The sequence below is a fragment of the Diaporthe amygdali genome (genome assembly GCF_026229845.1).
Source record: "Diaporthe amygdali strain CAA958 chromosome Unknown NODE_5_length_1802954_cov_64_987939, whole genome shotgun sequence".
NCBI lineage: Eukaryota > Fungi > Ascomycota > Sordariomycetes > Diaporthales > Diaporthaceae > Diaporthe > Diaporthe amygdali.
The window spans coordinates 858,973-877,878 of record NW_026517025.1 but is presented as its reverse complement, the minus strand read 5'-3'; the positions used below and the strand labels follow the sequence as shown (position 1 = coordinate 877,878).

The 18,906-nt window shown below is 48.2% G+C and overlaps 6 protein-coding genes across 6 annotated transcripts; 3 read left to right on the top strand and 3 right to left on the bottom strand.

Moving 5' to 3' along the window:
* Positions 1–677: 677 nt before the first annotated feature.
* J7T55_015419 (uncharacterized protein) lies at positions 678–1,538 on the top strand (the record flags this gene model as incomplete). Its single annotated transcript, XM_053139653.1, has 3 exons — positions 678–993; positions 1,048–1,397; positions 1,476–1,538. 3 exons carry the CDS (start codon positions 678–680, stop codon positions 1,536–1,538), a joined length of 729 nt encoding a protein of 242 aa, XP_052997144.1.
* A 1,769-nt stretch (positions 1,539–3,307) lies between these two features.
* J7T55_015418 (cytochrome P450) lies at positions 3,308–5,339 on the bottom strand (the record flags this gene model as incomplete). The annotated part of the gene is made up of 10 exons (XM_053139651.1): positions 3,308–3,473; positions 3,526–3,784; positions 3,836–4,004; positions 4,061–4,177; positions 4,241–4,352; positions 4,401–4,497; positions 4,547–4,612; positions 4,669–4,987; positions 5,048–5,173; positions 5,232–5,339. The coding sequence occupies 10 exons, from the start codon at positions 5,337–5,339 to the stop codon at positions 3,308–3,310; spliced, it is 1,539 nt and encodes a 512-aa protein (XP_052997143.1).
* A 1,428-nt stretch (positions 5,340–6,767) lies between these two features.
* J7T55_015417 (uncharacterized protein) lies at positions 6,768–8,261 on the top strand (the record flags this gene model as incomplete). Its single annotated transcript, XM_053139650.1, has 7 exons — positions 6,768–6,960; positions 7,030–7,086; positions 7,143–7,207; positions 7,274–7,430; positions 7,592–7,718; positions 7,797–7,892; positions 7,943–8,261. 7 exons carry the CDS (start codon positions 6,768–6,770, stop codon positions 8,259–8,261), a joined length of 1,014 nt encoding a protein of 337 aa, XP_052997142.1.
* A 660-nt stretch (positions 8,262–8,921) lies between these two features.
* J7T55_015416 (uncharacterized protein) lies at positions 8,922–10,451 on the bottom strand (the record flags this gene model as incomplete). The annotated part of the gene is made up of 3 exons (XM_053139649.1): positions 8,922–9,405; positions 9,455–9,950; positions 10,004–10,451. 3 exons carry the CDS (start codon positions 10,449–10,451, stop codon positions 8,922–8,924), a joined length of 1,428 nt encoding a protein of 475 aa, XP_052997141.1.
* A 1,228-nt stretch (positions 10,452–11,679) lies between these two features.
* J7T55_015415 (cytochrome P450) lies at positions 11,680–13,342 on the top strand (the record flags this gene model as incomplete). Its single annotated transcript, XM_053139648.1, has 4 exons — positions 11,680–11,683; positions 11,799–11,850; positions 11,908–12,663; positions 12,730–13,342. The coding sequence occupies 4 exons, from the start codon at positions 11,680–11,682 to the stop codon at positions 13,340–13,342; spliced, it is 1,425 nt and encodes a 474-aa protein (XP_052997140.1).
* A 3,359-nt stretch (positions 13,343–16,701) lies between these two features.
* J7T55_015414 (uncharacterized protein) lies at positions 16,702–17,613 on the bottom strand (the record flags this gene model as incomplete). Its single annotated transcript, XM_053139647.1, has 1 exon — positions 16,702–17,613. The coding sequence occupies one exon, from the start codon at positions 17,611–17,613 to the stop codon at positions 16,702–16,704; it is 912 nt and encodes a 303-aa protein (XP_052997139.1).
* Between the last annotated feature and the right edge of the window lie 1,293 nt (positions 17,614–18,906).

Genomic DNA, 18,906 nt, shown 5'->3' with positions numbered 1-18,906 from the left:
TACCAGGATGAAGGTGCTCATGCGCCGCAGGTTGGCAGGTCACTACTCTGCATACTCGGGTTCTGTGCCTTCAACAAGACCCATGCATGCTTGAAGAACAGTGGGGCTTTGGTGTTGGTTCTTCTAACATGAATGCTACCCTCAGTGGGCTGTTGTCTAGCTCGTCTGTCCCCGCAGCGATGCTACCTCTGGGTGACTTGTTGGTTTCCAACATGCACACAGTATTGATACACTGCTGGTGGAACCAATCCCGGTAATGTGTTAATGCTGGCCGGGATTAAGACAAATCAAACTAGGGTACAAGGCAAAGGGAGGCACGTGCACTTTACGTGTGTTGGTTGGGCGGATCTTTCAAGAAAATGCATTCTTGTGAGGCGCTGCGCCATGTAGGGGATAGAACCCCCTCATCTGAAAGCAAGAGGCTAAGATATTGCATGTTGAAGCTGCTTCATGAGCCATAAATCTTGTCAGCCAATTACTTTAACAAATATACTCTTCAGCACCTTGAACGATCTCCATCCTGAGCTGTCTGACATCTAATGCTCCATCACGCCATGACTTCCAAAGACTCCGTGCTGATAACTGGCTGTAGTGATGGGGGCCTTGGCGCTGCTCTAGCAGCCGTTTTTCATGAGCGAGGCTATCGAGTCTTCGCAACCTCTCGAAGCTTGAAAACGATGTCAAAGGTTGAGAGCTTGTCTGATGTTCACATTCTTCAGCTTGATGTCACGAGCGCGACGGACATTCAAGCCGCCAAGGCTGTCGTGAGCGACAAAACCGGAGGCTCTCTGTCGTACCTCATCAACTGCGCAGCTCGCAATCACTTCATGCCGCTGATAGATGAAAGTATTGCGGAGGCCAAAAAGGTCCACGACACTAATATCTGGGGGCCGCTCGCTGTGACGCAGACTTTTGCGCCTCTGTTGATCAAGGCTAAAGGCACTATTGTCTTCATCACCTCCGTCGCCGGCCACTTGAACACACCTTACCAAGGTAGGTACGATATTGTGGCCTAGAAGTTCGGTTTTGGTTGCTGACTTGGTTTAGGGACATATGCTGCTTCCAAAATGTCTGAGGAGATCATAGCAGAGACCATGCGACTAGAGCTTGCACCGTTTGGAGTGAAAGTTCTTTCTATCGTATCCGGAGCTCTGAGAACTATGGGTCAGAGTCATTTCGATGATTGGAAGTTGCCAGCAGACTCTCTATACGCATCTGTTGAAGAGACCATCCGCACCAGGGCTCGCGGGAAAGAAGGGGCACCCAGAATGGAACCTGAGGACTATGCTAAGCGAGTAGTTTCAGAAATCACGGCTAGACGAACGGGCAAGTTCTGGTACGGCGCAAGCGCTGGAATTGTCAAATTCGGTGTCTCATACCTTCCTACATGGCTAATGGTACAGGATTACCTACTTCCTTGAACTTCGGACCACCCCCTCATGATTCTGCTGGTATAGCTGCTGACATAATTTTAGGACACTGGCGTGCAGATGAAGACGGGGCTCGATGTTGTGGCGAAACAGTACTCCAGCAAATGACTTAGGGGGTGTGAACTGAATGGGAAAGTACCTCAAGGTCGAGAATATCAATCACCCAGTTGATTCAAGTTGTCCGATAATTTCAACTTTGGGCTACGGTTACCTGTGTGTTAGAGTCGAAATATTGAAAGGATGCGATACGTTCCATGTGTCTACCTAACTGCCGTCTGAATTCGATGCGCAATGCTTGACATTCATGTACCCGAAATAGAAAAGGGAACAAAAAAAAATGCCTAGCGTTACTATCACGACAAACGAATGGCCGTCAGCGCCTCTTGTTGGTCCAGATTGTAATCGCCACCAACATGTGTTGATACTGCTATCCAAATTCATTTCTTTATTAGCCTCCCTCTCCGAAGCCCCACCCATCGGCTCGATAATCAGGCATCCGAAATCCCGAAGGTGACAGTCACCAACGTCAGGGAAATGGAGCTATTCGGTCCGAGTCCAATTCCACAGTGCGTGAGCAGTAGAACTATTTAGAGACTCACGCAGATTCATGTTGCATTGCATTTGTGGTCGACGTCCAAACAGTCTTGGTCCCAAGGCATCCACTTCAATGGTCCAGGTCTGCCTGGGCACATGTGCAGGGAGTGGGTCTCATCATCGTGTCGTTGAGCCTTCACCAAGCCAAGTTTGACTTGTGTTGGTTGTTGGTGTGGTTGTTGGCTGCAGCTGAGCCCAGCGCCTGCACTTCTCCCAATGCAAGGTCACAATTGAAAAATTGCTAGCGAGACGCGAGGTTGCAATCAAAATGGAATCAAATTCGCCGACCCGCGGCTAAATTTCTTGACTTGAAGCATCAAAGAGCTTCTGACAAATTTTTCGGGGTCTTAGGTCTGAAGGATATTCGTCCAATGGCGCGGTCCATCCCACTATAACCGACTTTTATGGAGGGGTTCCATGAGTGGTACGTCTCTGGCGGTTGTAGTACATCCATCACCAATGTTGACCAGATCGCAATTGTGATACCACTGGCACTGTTGACCTGAAGGATCCCTGTCCCCTTGCGCCAAAGACTCTGAGCCGTGAGGGTCACGGCTTGATTCCACTCAATAGACCGATTTGTTGGCTCTCCCCGTCCAGAGGCATTGTGCAAAATGCTGGTCCAAACATAGAGCTTACGTTTGGTTATAATCTGAGCGCACTCAGGTCGTAGATGTTTGGTTTGCATATAAGGTTTGAAGGCGAGAAATGTGATCATTCCCAAGCCTCGCTTGATCTAATTGCTTTCGCTAGAACTCTGTGAATCTGTTGGGCTAGTGAGCGTCTGCATCTATTGACTTTGGGCACCTTTATGTAGCAGGATATGAAAGACTACCGATGTTGCTGCTTGAAAAACTAACGATTTGGGAGCTGTGGGAGAGCTGGATACATGCAATTTGTTTATCATTCACGATCTCCAGTTGACGTGAATACTTTTTGGCCTCAAGTCTGCTGGTATGGTACGGTTCGCTCCGTCAAAGTTATCGCACATTGATGTATTAAAAGAAAATCAACGGCCATACCAACTCGAGGGAGCACGTAGAAACAATTCACGACATGATGCTGTTACTGAATCACACGAAAAGATTCAAAGTACGAAGCTGGATGAAATGACCATTCTATTGTTGAAATATTTGCAAGCATCATGTCCCGCGATCTCCTCGGTTGCTGTTTTTTGCATATTAATATATTCGGACCACGAGGCTTGAAATCTCACTGCACTGATGCGATCCGAGCGAATGAGGCCTATGCGACGTCGCTTCTATTGATAACATCCTCCATAGTTATGTCCGGGGCTTTAAAGTCGCCCTGACATTGTACGCCGGCAGTGTCAAAGTTCGCCAGTTGATTGTATGCCTGCAGTCGTTATCGGCCATCTCCGGCTCATAATGTTCTAATACATGGAACATTATGTGCTTCATTGCATATGAGACAAAGAAGCGTCCAGGGCTGCCCAAAGAGTCAACGATATTCGAGTGAGTATCGAAGGCGATACACTTACCAGGTTAGCTTCCCGGTACCCCAGACGTGCCACGTGTCGGAAACATCTGTGAACTTAGATGGTCCCTCTGGCTGTGTTGAGGTCTTTGCACCAAAGATCGTTGGATCTGCGAAGCGAAAGCCGTTGAATGCTCGGGGTTCTGGATAATAGAGGTCATCTTGAAGAATGCCCCCTACGGGTATACCGACCCATTCTCCTTTAGCGACACGAGTTCCGTCAGAGAATGTGAAATCCTTGAGTGCACATCGACGGGCAGTCACTTCAGACGTTAGACAAAATGGTTCTTCCATAGAGAATATCGAGGATTTACCTGATTCAACAGGCGTCCATCGTGAGCATTCCTTTAAGAAGCTGTCCATCAAGGGCAGACCCTCGCCTTCAATGAGGAACCTAGAGCCATCGGGCCCTTCAACCTCTTCACGAAGGGGTTCGATATATTCTGGGTGACTGCAGAGGCTAAAGATTGCAAATGCAAGAGTCTGAAAATTTCACTTCCATTAGTGATAACATTGTATACGTCCTAGGGGAGCCTCACCGTCGCAAGACCTTGTACGGAGCCAAACCAGATTGCCATTATCTCGAACGCCATTCTGTCCGGAGTCCACGGTTTTGACTTGGGTGAAGTGTTAATGATCCACTGGATGACATCGTTCTGTTGGTTTATCTGTGAATCAGAAAATGCTTTCTTTCACTCAATCGTAGAGCCAAGACTTACGTGCTTCTTCGCGGAACCTGTGTCCTTCATTCTCTCCTCAATAATGGCGACCAGTCCGTAAAAGAATATTCTCTGTCGCTTTAAGAAGAATGGGAGGAAGAGTCCAACCACACTAGTTCCTTATTAGGTAGAGAAGCGCGAAGAAAGGATCGAGTCTTACGGAACAAAGATCTTGGGCGTGATACGGATCAATTCGGAGCCATACAACACATCCTCGTTGTAATAGTATGCTGCATTGACAAACTCGTCATCCCCAACTACCACCGTCAGATTTTTCACAAGCCTGGGGAACCTTTGCCTGCTCACCATAATCCAGACCGAAGAAAGCGTAAGCGCTGATGTTGGTGACTACTTTCTTGCAGAGTGTCAAGACTGGGAGATAGTCAGTTCTGTATTCAATACGGAAGATAGCATTTGGCTATACCTACCGTTAATGCTGTCCCCTCCTGGTCCAATTGCCTCAGAGAAGGTCTTGTCGATAATGAGCCGAGTCCCCGGGGTCATTTGTGGCAGATGGCACGTCAACAGAGTGCGAAGTGTCCGGACGAAGCCGATTCCCTCAACACCCCTCTGATCATGCCAGTTGAAACCATTCATGGTAAATTTGGGCTTTAGGATTTCCTTTGCAGCTGCATGCAGTGATAGTTGCTCATTTGTGGCATTTTTTATATCATTGATCAGTTCAGGAGAGGACACCAAAGTCATCCAACTTTCGGGGGAATTGATGCGGATCGCCTTTCCGTTCATCTATCATTCATCACTGGTCAATACTTTGCTGCTTTTTATCAGATGTTTGATATTGCATACCTGGCTGTAGGCCTCCATGATCCTACTGTGGCCTGTAATGGGATATGTGAATAGTTCCCATTGAGTCTTCCAATAGCTCTTCGTGTCTGTGAAAAAAGATGCCCATTTTGTCTCGAGCGAAAATTTCTTATTACACATTAGAGAACATGACATCCAGCAGTATCATGAGTATTGAGACGCTTACCGATATCGCCACTGAGAGCAAGATGATACACAGCATGAACGTAGCAGGCCGCAAGGTGAGGGCAAACCGATCTGCTGATTCGGCAGACAGATGAAAGAGATTTTCCATCTTGGAGATGGACTAGGCTTACTTGTGGAACGAAGTGATATGAATCCGACTCTACAGCCAAAAAAGAACAATGGCATTTACGTTTTTGACCTCGAGATTGCCAACACAGGGCAGCCCGCTCTTTCTTATCACCTCCTAGGGCTCTGGTGGGTGTATCTCAATCCCCCAGTGGGTACTCCTGACTTCAATCCCATGACAAGTGACAGCCCCTTGTCAGAGCTGGTCGTTTTTGGACCCAAGCCTAAGTAGCCAAGCCCCACTGCCCCCGGCTGCATAGTATACTTCGTACCTTCAATTTCCCCTCCTTACACTACCTCAGATCCTCCTCTTGCTTCCTGGGATCTCCTTCTTACTTCAACCCTGTCTTTCCCCGAGTATCAGAGGCCTCGGCGATGTTTTTGCGGAGACATATGTCTCGGAGGACAGATCCTACAATGTATAGCTTCACAGGGCCACTCCCCTTGGAAGTAACGAACCAGCCTTGTTGCAAAGAATGAAGTGTACTCATTTGCGGGCCCTTGTTTTGTGAAGCGGCACAGTCAATACTTCGTCTTGATTCTGTTGGTTCTAAACTAGCGCTGTTGATTCTATTTGCCTGACGGTCCAACATTGCACCTCAGTCCTGCATGTGTTGGTTCCAACTTGGCCTGGCTGCTTATCGATCCATCAGAAACAAATGATGCCTGGCTTCGTGATCCACCATTTCTGTCCTTGCAGATGGCCAATGAATTCTCATCCCCTCCAAGGATGAGTTGATTCTCAGCGGCAAGATGCAGTTGGTGAGGAAGAAATGATACCTTACCATCCCACCTTCCCTTCCAACCTATGTAGATCTCTGTCCAGGGGTAAATATAGCCAGGTCAGTGTACACTACGCGCCAACCGCAGACTAAGTTGTCGCCCAAAATCCACTTCTTCAAAGGGGAGGGGAGGATGAGATAAAACGTTTGCACGCACTGTGTGTTCTGTTGGTTGGGACGGTGGGACCTCTACTTTGATACTACGTCAGCTTTGGACCAACACCGGCCGGGAGCTGTGCCGTGCGCCTGGAAAACATTACTGGTGGCTACTCTGCTTGTTGGCTGTTTGGTGACCCGGGTTTGAGAAATTGAGGACTTCCACTTTTTGAGATTGGAAAAGTTGTTGGTGGGCAGTGCATTTCTGATGCAACCCCCGCCCCCCCCCCCGGCCCTCCATTCAACCAACAGACAGCCCGACACCAGCTCAGGCTGCATGGTGAAGGGCTCCAGACTTCCTTATGTCACACAATGCGGCCGTGAACAAAGGTTATATCAGCTTCATACCAGTCTCGGACACGAATGGCTTCAGGCTCAATAAAGTGACTGGGAAAGTTTTCCTCTGTAGCACTTCCTCTTCATCCGTCATATTTGTCCCACCAAAACCATCATTCTAGTTTCTACTCTCCACCATGTCTGTCAACTACTGTGAGATAGCTCTAGCCAAGAATCCAAGTGGTGCTGAGCCCAACTTTGTCGATCCACCTTCCCTCCTTGCCACTGTACAAGCAGTCGGAATCACCTTTGGCATTGTGGCTCTACTTCTCATCCTTTCGAGGCTGTATATTCGAGTCCAGAGCAAAAATGCACTAGGAGTAGATGATGGTAAGTTCTCATGATCACTTCTAGGGTTCTGCCTGCACCAGGTGAGCTTGTGTATTGACGAAGGTCTAGCTTTCATCGTTGTCTCCTTCGCCCTTGCCGTCGCCTATACATCGATTGCTGCCACATGTAAGTATCACATTGCTTTGCAAATTTGCAAATCACTGAGCTCATTATCTTCACAGTTGGACCTGTTACCAGACATGCGTGGGATCTGCCAGTCTGCTACCTTGACGCGGCATACATCAAGGTAAGACCACACTCCGTGCCAAAACCACCAATATACTCAGACCAGAAGTCTAACATTCTGGCAAAGAAAAGCTTTGTGGCATCACTTTTCTATGGACCTATGTTGTTCTTTGCCAAGGCATCCATCCTCCTACTCTACTACCGCGCCTTTAGTGCTGAACGTTGGATGAAATGGTGCATCTACCTATTTATGGTGATTATGTTCGCAGCCTATTGGATGACAGGTAAGCTGGGGGGCAACAAGAAAACCGTCTTTCCCCGAACTCGGATTCTAATCATAGCTTTAAAGTTCCCTTGACTTTCAATTATTGCATGGCACACAGCGGTCGAGGATGGGACTTGAACCTCCTGTCCTACTGTAATCATTTGGCAACCCCAGGTCTAGTCCAAGCAGGCATGAACATTGCAGTCGATGTTGCCATCATCATCCTCCCCTTGCCAATTATTTACAAATTGCACATGCCTTTCGAGAAGAAGATCGGCCTCGCCATCGTCTTCGCAACTGGTCTATTGTAAGTACCGTGTCTTTTTAGAGGGCAATGTCAATATTTAAGGTACACTGTTCCTGAAACATACTGACTTCTTCCAAGTGCCTTGGTTGCCAGCTTATTGACGGTCAATTATCGAATCCTCATTGTTTACTCAACAGATAGTTCCTGGGCTGGAGCGCAGACGTATATTTGCATGTAAGTTCATGTCTTCTGTCTTGAGCGACTTGGTGCTAATATTTTCTTAGTCAAGCGGAAGTATATGTGACGCTTGCTGTTGCTTGTATGCCGTCCCTCGCTAAATTCTGGAACATCAAATTGGTTAAGTCGGCATTCTACCGAAGCTTCCAATCCCTCTTGTCCCGCGTAAGAGGGTCTGACACGACGGCCAAATCCTCTTTCAAAAATGTTGATGAGATGCCGTTTGGAAATGATTCCACTGCCGTTCTTCAAAGGGGGGTAGGTTATGTTGAGATACGTCCCTCTCGCAGTAGCGATGGTCGGCAAGTTCCAAACGGGATTTACAAGATGACCACATTCAAGACGGAGAGAACGGCAGAAATCTAATTCACCGTCAGGATACCAAAGGTGTTGCACAATTTCTTGAACGGTCACTGAAAGTAATCATGTCAAAAATCTTGAAGTGCATGAGTAATTGAATATATTACATATGATTATCTCATGGTTGGGCAAAGGAGGTTTGTGCCACCATCTTCCCTCAGACCGCGCATGTGTGAAACATTCATTCTGAGAGAGGAGGAAAGGTTTATTTAGAGACTTTAAGGACAACATGTTATGCATAAGTCAATGCTTGCCTGAAAAATTATTCATCGTGCGATTTGAGATTACACTTTTATTTTGACATCAGCACTCGGACATTTGTACGTTGTAGTCGAAGATAATGTCTTGCTCAATATTGGCAAAAGACTTCCCAGAATGTACCCGCTATCAGGACATCGAATCACGAAGGCTGCGTCAGTCGTTTGCCTAAGTTCTTGTAGATCTCAATTTGTGAGCAGGCGTAAAAGCAAGAGGACTTTACGGCATGTCTTCAAGATGAAGGTATGTCGAGCCAATTGTGCTGAAGATCAGAGAGCGGGGCCGGAAGATGAATGATATTGTTTGTCTAGACTAGAATTCTCGCTGCAAGATTCACCTTTCTGCAACGCCACTTTCGAGCGTACCAAGATATGGCGCCAATATTGCATTTGAGGAATGAACGCCCTTTCAGGCCGTCAGTTTGAATCCACCTGGGACCCCCTTCTGGAACAATCCTTCGGGATCGTACTTTTCGCTTGTGGCCTTGAGTTTGGACACACTCTCATCTCCGTAGCCTGCTATGACATCATCTTTTGAGTACCCGTAGTTGGTGAAAATATAGCGATGCAGCAGACCCTTATCGCGAGCCAGCCTCCTCAGCTCTTTAACAAGGCTTTCAACTTCTGCGAAGATACGTGTATCATCGTCGGCCAGCTTCCATGCAGGATTGATCAGGACAACAAAGAGGGGTCCATCAGACGGAGGAATATCCATCGCGTTACCGCCTGCCTTTTGCGACTCTTCTAGAAGAGCTTTGGTAATGGGGTGGAATCCGAACGAGAAGATAAATCCCTCCGAATCCTTCACTCTGGACAGGGTCTCCTGCCATCTTTGGTAGAATGCTTCCATCAGAGGTATATCGGGTTTGATCGTAATTGAAGCCCAATACTGTCTGAACATATGTTAGCCAAATTACCAGCCAAGAAGGATGAGATGCTCACCGTAGGCCATCACTAGAGAACTTGGACAACTCATCGCAGAAACCGAGGTGCGTTGATGTCCGCATCGTACTCATTTGCTTGATCTGCGGCTCCATTGTTGTAAAGCGCTCTAGGGAAGGTGGATTTTCTTTGCCCTGTACGTGATACATCACACAGGTTACGACCTGGTGGCCGAACCCGTAGCCAGCACTGGCCATGACATGAGCATCTTGGTCTTTCTCGTTCAAGGCAAAGTCGCAAGCACCGCGGACAAGCTGGGAGAAGGTCTCGGGCATGTAATATGTGACGCCACCCCAAATACTTTCAGACTTGAATGTGCGCAACTTCAGAGAGGTAACGATACCGAAGTTGTTTAGACCACCCCGAAGGGCAATCCAGAGGTCTGAGTTCGCTTCCGCATTTGCCCGGACCACTTCCCCGGATGCGAGAACAATTTCAAACTCAAGTACCGAGTCACAGGCGAAACCAGTCTTACCAGAAAACATGGAGAGGCCACCTGGAGTCTGATCAGCTTCAATATCCCCCTACAGGGCCGTCGCTATAACGTACCGCCTAGAACTAGTCCAGCAACACCGACACGCCCGACACGCCCGCCCGCGGTAGTCAACCCGTGGTTTTCCAGCTCCTTATACACAGTCTCCCAGGTCTCTCCGGAGCCAACTTCGACGGTGTCGTCCCCAAGATTAATTCCTTTGAGACCTCTCGTATCGATGGTAACGCCATTCTGAATGTTAGCGCTGCCAGCAAACGGCGTGTGGCCGGTGCCGCGAACAGCCACCTGACATGATCCGTCGAGAAGATAGGGACGGAGGGCCCGGATCAGGTCCTGAACTTGCTTCACAGTAGCTGGCTTGGCGATGAATGAGGGCTTGATCTCATTTTCGAAGGCGCTAAAGTAGGAGCCGTTGTCTTTTTCAAACTCGCTGCTACCGGGGCGCAAGACTGCTGACCCGGCGAGTGCACCGGTCAAGGCAGTCATGATTTGTGCATCTGACATGTTGTCAATGGTGTTGATAGCAATGAAGAAGATTTGTTGGTGTACAGAAAATTCAATGTTGAGGAGGGTATGAGATTAGCACACGCATGCGGAAAGTTGGTGGGCGTGGTCGAATGAACAATGTTTCAAAAGTGAGTTAAGTAATATATAAGCTGAGGAAATCAGTTGAGGAAATGACACCTGCTCAAGAATGACCGACTTTGGGAGATGTCCAACGGGTTCGACGCGGTGGGGGGGGGGGGAGATCGTGCCTGGTTTCGCGCTCAGCAGTTGCGGCTCAGCAGTGGCGGCTGAGGAGGGGTCGTGGGGTTGCAATGGAACTGTTGCATAACCAACATGTGGGACACGACCTATGATTAGGGTGGGACCACATGAATGTGACGGTATCATTGAGTTGCATGACTGTATGTTGGCGCTAGGCGGCGCCAAGCGAGCAATGTAGCTCGCAGGCTACATAGCGTACGAATTGATGCATGTTGGTTCAACCCCGGTTAATCGTCTACCAACTTGGAAAGTCCATTATTGCCGCTGTCTGGTGGAACTTGTATCGTGCCGTAGAAGTACATGATCATATTCGAAATTATACTTTATTGACAAAACTGATTCGTATAAAGGCACGGTCATTGCTTGCCAGGTACCCAGGTCTCCACTAAGGCGGATATTGTACAGCAAGTATTTACGAGGTTGACCACCTTGCTGGGTACTCTGGCAAATCCCGCATCTTCGTACCGGACTTCTTCGGTGTGTCTCTGGTACTCTTTTTCTCGGAATCGTACATTTCAGCTCAGTAGCTCAATGTTCATCTAAGTAATTCACTTTGTATACTGAGTGACTCGGTGTGCGGAAAGGAGCATTCAGCCGGGATGGTCACCATGACGCCTCACTTACTTTGCAATGGATTCATTACCCTGCGTCTATAATATTACGAATCACTGACTTCACGTTCTTGTTATAATCTCGAGCCAGCACACTGAGAGCAACGTTATACAAGATCGCGAACATATCCAGCTCAAGCACCCTACTTTTCATTTCAACGTCCTCGTAAACGAGCATTGCTCCTTGTCTTTCAAATTAGTCGCAAGTTGCTTCTCACTGCGCCTACGAGTATGGAACTTTCGTATATCCACCTTGCAACCAGCGTTGCAGCCCAAGACGCTCGCCTTGTAACTTTGGGTTCCGTCATATCCCTCCTCTTTTTTTGGAGACTTCTCAGATTCTCACTACTTCCATGGGTATACCATTCTGATCCTCAAGAATACCCTTACTGGGTTCCGTTCATTGGTGTGTCGCACCAGGTCCGCCTGAAGGGGCGCCGTGCCTGAGCTTTCAGGAGCTAATTGCAGACAGGACATTTGAACTCCTTCTTCAAGAACTCAAGCAAGCTTTTATCGGAAGCAAGGTATGATTGACTGCTCGCATTCAGTTCACATTCTTATTTCTAAGAGGTTCTATATAGGTTGCACTTTCAAGACTCCAGGGAGCCTTTCGCGTTGACCGTTGCGGGACAAAAGTGGTACGTCCTCACGAAGCCCGAAGATGTCACCTCAACATATCGGATCGACAGTGGATCACTTTCCTACGACATCTTTGCAGTAGAGGTGATGGGTATGGTGGGAATCACGGCAGAGGGAATTCGCAAGGCGTTCCAAACGCAGCACGTGAGTCCAGATGGCACCACCATTGTGCGGTACAAGCATCTGGTGAGGCTTTGCAAGGAGTACCAGCTGGAGCAGCTTACGCCAGGGCCAGGACTCAACCGATTAGTAGGGCCAGCAATGAATCTCCTGAAACGCCGCCTCAACCACGATTCGGTCGTGGATCGAGGTGCAGCGTGGTATGCAGATGATATGCCCACTGTCAAAGGTGGCGTCCATGTTTCCCTGTATCAGTGGATTTCCGACGTCTTCATCGAAATGGGTACGACCGCATACTTCGGAAACCTGCTTCTGCAGATCGATCCAAGCCTGACAAGGACTTTCATGATATTTGAAAGCATCTCATGGCAAGCCATGTATCAGTACCCACGGTTCCTGTGTGGCGACATGATGCGGGCCAAAGAGAAGTTACAGAATGCTATGGCAGAGTATTTTGCATCACCTAAACATACAAGAGCCGATGCATCCTGGTTCATACTCAAAATCGAAGAAGAGATGGACCGTCTTAACATTTCGTCAGCCGACAGCGCGATTTTCTTTTTCCAATTGTACTGGAGGTGAGCAGGATCGTCAAAGCATCCCCTGCACCCCACAACACATAAGCCTCTGCTGACATAGTCTAGCATCAACGGCAATACTCGAAAAGCTCCGTTCTGGATCCTATCGTATCTACTGTTCGACACGGACCTACTTGCAGCCGTCAGAGCCGAGACCGCAGGGGCGATGGATGGGACGAATCCTGACGTGACCTGCCTTGTCAACGTGGACGCTTGCCCACGATTGAATAGCATCTGGGAAGAGACTATCCGCCTGACTGCATTTGCTGCATCGGTTCGTTTTCTGACCTGCGACCTAGAGATCGGAGGCAAGACTCTACGCAAGGGCAATCGTCTCATGATACCGCAAAGACAGTTGCATTTCAGCACGCGGGCGTTCGGCCAAGATGCCTCGATGTTCAATCCTGACCGTTTTCTTGAGAATCCTGCTCTTCGACGACATCCGAGTCTGCGTCCTTTCGGTGGAGGTGCTACCATGTGCCCAGGTCGCAACCTAGCGAAGCAGACGACCTTGGCCTTCGTTGCCTTGGCAGTGCACACGTTTGATATGGTCCTCGATCCACCGAACCAGAAATTTCCACGTCCATCGGAGGGCAAGCCATCAATTGGATTAATAGATATCATGGAAGATTCTGATTTGAGGGTCCGACTGGTACCCCGACCAAAGCTCCCATCGTAGAATCTTGCAATGCCCGGATTATGTGTTCAGGGTTCTGTTTGCTAGTAATACTGGGTGGGCGGATTACGAGTGATTGAATATACCAAATTAAACTCTGCTTACTGGGAGATGTTCACAAGTTCAGACACAAATACTGCCCAAGTGCCCCAAAAGTGATCTTATCACTGACAACCAAGTTTAACATATGAACTTGAGCTGTCCCACCTGAATGGGAAGAAAAAAGGACAAGGCAGGACGTCACATCTAGAAAGGTTGATCTGCTGATTGCTTACAGTCTGGCAGATAGAGATGTGAAACCTCAACAAGATAGATGAGCTTAGAAAACATTGTATCAATGAGGATGGCCACACTCGGATAGAAAATTCCACAGATCACATCAGCTTCCCTCATGCCCTAGGAATATTTCACTGAAACTCTTCTCACTCAATTATTAGAATTGGCCTATTTTTATTGAACATGTAGTCTCGGGTGAAGCGAGGCTCGTAATTCACTGCAACCAGGCAAGTGATCAGTTGCAGTGGGTTTGCGCCTCACCCCCCCCCCCGGTACACAGGCTCCCACCCGCCCTATGCCATCCGGGCCGGGCAGCATCTGACCTCAATGATTCCGGGCATCGCATCACAATGATACAGCTGGCAGCAAAGTGAAAACCAAGTAGTTCTTGTTGGATGCAGAGGTATTGAGGCTGATTGCGAGCAGCCCAAACCAGGCGGACGTGGACGGAGCTCCTGCAAAAAGATATGGTGATAGAACCTTTGCCGCCACCAGCGTAGACAAACTTTCGTCGTAGGGCCCCCAAAGATACGATGGTACTGGTACTACCTCCTGGGGAAGGCTCTACTGTCTCTTTAGTTATGCCTTCTTTGCTGCCCTGACGGTGCTATCCACCACAGCTCGAATATCAAGGAAACGGAGCCGGTCCTACACCGGTAGTGACAACAGTAGTTATTTTCCAGCTTATGAGCCGGAATTGACACAAGTCAAGAAGCCTTCATTGGAGCGAATTGTACTCACAATCATTGGCGCGATGGTAAACAAACTAGAAGAAGTCACCACGCAACTCAGAAGATAATATGCTCTTTTCATTGATCACTATGTTATGAACGCCCATGAACTGGTTCCTAATTGCGTGGAAATACTCAGGTGATTCAGAGATAGTCCCTTACTTGAGGTCAATGGGTAGCCAAAAGAGAAAGGAAGAAGAAGAAAAGACAATGGGAATGTAATGTCTGCCCCCAAATTCGATTTCCAGCTGCACTGGTGTCACCCACAAATTCCGGCTTGCTCAATTCATGATACTATGATCCTCAATGTGTCGCTGTTTGTTTCACCTATCAGGGTGCTGAAATCATGTCCAATGGGAATCGAACTTAAAGGTCTGGCTAGCTGACACATTTTTGATTGGCCTAATTCCATGTCATGTGACTCCCCTTAGGTCGATATAGCCTCCCCTGGATATTTACGACTTAAACAAAGTTTTCTTCTTTGCTCTTAGATTCGTTATCTCTAGACGCATTCAACCACTTCCACTGCACTCTACTCTACACCGATCTGATATTTTGTGAGAAGTCTCAATTCAGCTATAATTATGGACGGCATGCTGTATACTGCCATCAATGTTTACTTTCTCGCTTCGATCCTATTTTTGACTCTTTTTATTCATCTGGGGTTGTGAAAAAGAATTCAAACATCTACTGTTTACTTAGTAGCAACGCTGTATGAAGTCCACTTTGCTCTCGGCCATTTCACGATGCTGATGTACTGTTCAAGACTTTTCACGATCCATTATCTTCGGCTGTTTGAAAATAAGGCTGCTAATACTGGGTTCTGAATCAGAATGTTTATGCTTCATGTGATCTGGATGTAAGATGTCGTCGATCGCAAGAGAGTGTTTTGGAGTAGAAAATGTCGATTTGAGCTGGTTGCCGATTTTGATTGAAAGCCCAGCTAGCTATCTGGGAGATGAGGGCTGGCGGATCATAGAGTGGCTGCTGCTTCAATTTCCACACTTCGACGAAGGTCAGGAGCTCTTGGGGTGCGTCAGCACTTGCAGACCTGCTGGCGCACCGTCTTCGAGAAGAAGGGCTTTTGAGGCGATTGAGGCAGTCCTCCGAACATGATACGTCATTCATTGAACAACACACCATGTAAATATCGTATCGAGATGCCATTTGAATCCACTTTCATATGATTTTGTCGATCTTGAACGGCAGGGATGACCGGATAGCTGAATGTCAACAAAGGTGCGCACCCAAGAACCAGTGGCAACACACAATTGGGGTGTGCATATCCTCATACGAGTGAGGCTCAAATGTGGATTGTTGGAGGTCATGTTAGTGTCAATCAATACATAACATGCATTTCAGCTGGATCCTTATCAACGGCAAGTGCCCGAAAGAAGGGCACGTGGATGGGCCACTACCTAGTTTCTGACGTAGTGAATTGCCTTGTGACAATTCAAAGCCATTGGCATATACAGCATGAGGGCCAGTGGGCTTATTGCAACGATCGTACAACATTTCCGTGATGTGAGGTTTCAGTCCATGAGGGTGATAAGGGGTCCGACCAGGCTAAGATACAAGTTGCTGATTGTGATAAGGCTACCGTGGCGGGGCGACCTGTGACTACTCGCCTGTCTTGCATAAAGCAGGCCAACGAACATGTGAGATTTCAGCGCGAATGGTAACAATTTTAATACCCTTTTAAAAGGTGGGCCGATAAGACTGAAATGCAAGCTCTTGGGTTACCTCGGCGGGGTGATCTGTAGGTGTTGGCATTCGGTAGAGGGTAAACAGGGGCCAAATGACTTGTTGTAAGGCCTTCATTGTGCCACACTCAGGTGAGCGCAAGCCGTCCGATCAGGATGAGATGCGACGTGGCTCACACATAGGCAGAGCCAATATTGGTGCCGAGAATCAGATCAAGGGGGAAGCGGAATGAAGGCACGCCGGGCTTCGGCTGGATTAATGATGTGTACTATCTTGCATACCACAAGGTACCATACGTATATATCAGTACCTTAGACTTCTGTCGGGACACAGCTTGTTTGACCAGAGCCCCTCGGCTCCTTTCATACCCGCACAGCCTCAGCGAAGAAGTATCAGCCATCCCTCGAAATTCACCTACCGTACTTTCAGGAAGTCATCTTTTGACTGAAATCGTTGTCATTTGATGTCAACCTTCCGTGATCAGAATCCTTGCGGGGCAATAGAACAAGTTAATTCGCGGCCATCCACCTCACGTAGACTTGCAGAGAGGTTATTGCATGCGTGGGTGCAACTCAGGTAATGGATGTCATACAAATATCAAATTTATAGCGAATAGCAATTCATCACTACTCCTGAAAATTTTGTTTCGCATCATAGAGGTTTCTGACCAACGGCGGTTATGACTGCTCCTTGATGGACCACAACGCCTTGCTCCGTCTCCTTGACCGCTGCTGCAAAAAGGTCAAGCCACGTCTCGCGGGTGAGTGGTGCATCAGGTTCCTTTGCCTTTGGTGGAAAGAATACTGCAAGCTCGTCCCAGACCATCAAGTAATCATCAGTCCAACCTTTGAAATCCTGCTTTCTTTTCTCGTGCCGGCGCAGGCGCGCTTTCTGAAAGCCATACTGGTCCAGATGCGTATCCAGGACATCCACCCAGTCATAACGGATGCCCTTGGCCTGAGCACCTCCCTTGAGTACCTGTACGACGTTGTCACAGGCAGCCTTGGATATATGAGGTGCAGGCGATTCCACGATGAATCTGTCACCTCGACACTCCTCCCACTGCAGAAATCCGCCAGGCTTCAGCAGCTCAGATGCCACAGAGAGCACAGGTGTCAAGTCTGCATTGGGGATGACGCTCACAAAGGCTCTGATATGGACGATATCGTAGACACCGATGAGTTCCGCGGGCAAAGGCTTCGCAAGGATATCAAGTTGCTTGAGGGACACGGATACTGGTAAATAGGCTGAGTCCGGAAAATTGATGGGGTTGATGTCGAAGCCGTCTAGTTGGGCAGAAATATTGGCCTGTTCAAGGGCAGAATGTAGTTCACTCAGCCATATCCCATTGCCGCAAGCGAGATCGGCAACCTTTGGCTGCTGCGACTGCTGGGAGTCGACGACAGACTTCTCGACGGCTGGGTCCAGAAGGTATCCGATGGTATTTTGGATGAGGAAGTGCTGCAGGTGCAAACGTGCAGACGATTTGAAGTTCCGGGCCGGAGCGACCCAGTACTTGGACTGGTCGTAATTCTCAACATGCGCAGAGGAAGCTGTCGCCATCTTGGTTGAAGCTGGAACAGAGGAAGGAATGCAATACAAAACAGTATTCGCGGGAAAATGTTTGCAAGTCGGATGAACTTCGAAAAAAGAAGAAAGGCCAAATCTGTGAGATCAATCAGCGAGATTTCCTCTGCCGTTTTGCCAGTTCGTGTTGGCGGGGGGCTGGCTCCAAATGTTACGGCGGAGACGAGAAAGGATTGGACTCGGCTCGTGGTGGTGGCCACCAACGTTGAGTTATGACAGTAAGACAGCCCGTCTTGGCAACGCTTGTGTCACAGCGACAAGAAAGAAATACGATAACGACCCATGGGTTGGAGGGTTGGTACCCCCCGCCGAATATGCAAGTAGGTGAAGGCTGGAGGGAACATACCTCTGATTGCCAATGTGTGACTGCTTTGAGAAATATGTGACGAAAGCACTGATGAGTAGACATGTGGTTTGTCATTTGTGCTTGGCAGCAGCCAGGATTTGTCCCTGCATGTGGGAGCCTGCTTGAGGGATATCTAGGCAGGCTGCCTTGGCTGCCGACCTAGGCCGTGAAGGGAAGGCTGTGCTTACAGGCGGCGACCATTGTGCTACACAACCCTTCCCTCAGATGTATGGGGGGCTTTCGAACTTGCACAGTCTTCACAAAGAAATCAGAAAGCAATAAGCGCCCCTTCCTGAAAGTCCGAAATAGTGGGAGAAACTGGCGATCCGATTTGTCTGTTTCTCCTTTCCCCTGATAGCTGTATGCCCTGACAGCCATGTTCAATCAACAGTCAAACTGAGTGATGCCGCTGATGCCGTGGAACTTCAAATGATTAAGATAGACCACACTGCTTCAGTCACAGCTCGGTCTACGTATGTATGGCTCACTGATATTGGGCATGTGTCGAGTATTAAGAGCGATGACCGGTTCGATCGTGTCCCTATTTTCCTTTTCGCTGCGATTAAACCGCAGGATGTAAATGGAATTGATCAGACCTCTGCCCAATACCTGGCCATGACGGTCAATACAAGGTCAAGTCGTACTTCTACAATGTGAGTTCCGCATATATTTTTTTTCATTATGCTTCTATACGAGCAATAGTACAATGACGCTGAACGGTCTCTGTATAGACATGGCAGATAACTGCCAGGCCGGCAGACGGTATGATGGTCAAAGTCAAAATAATTGATGGTACAGCAACAGTAGAAAATGGTTTTGAACGGATTGTCAGGTTTTCTAGGATCAGTATGGCAGATGCGATATTAGATGGTGCGTCATTTTGCATCAGATCGAATGAAAATGTAAACGCAGAAATCATTGTT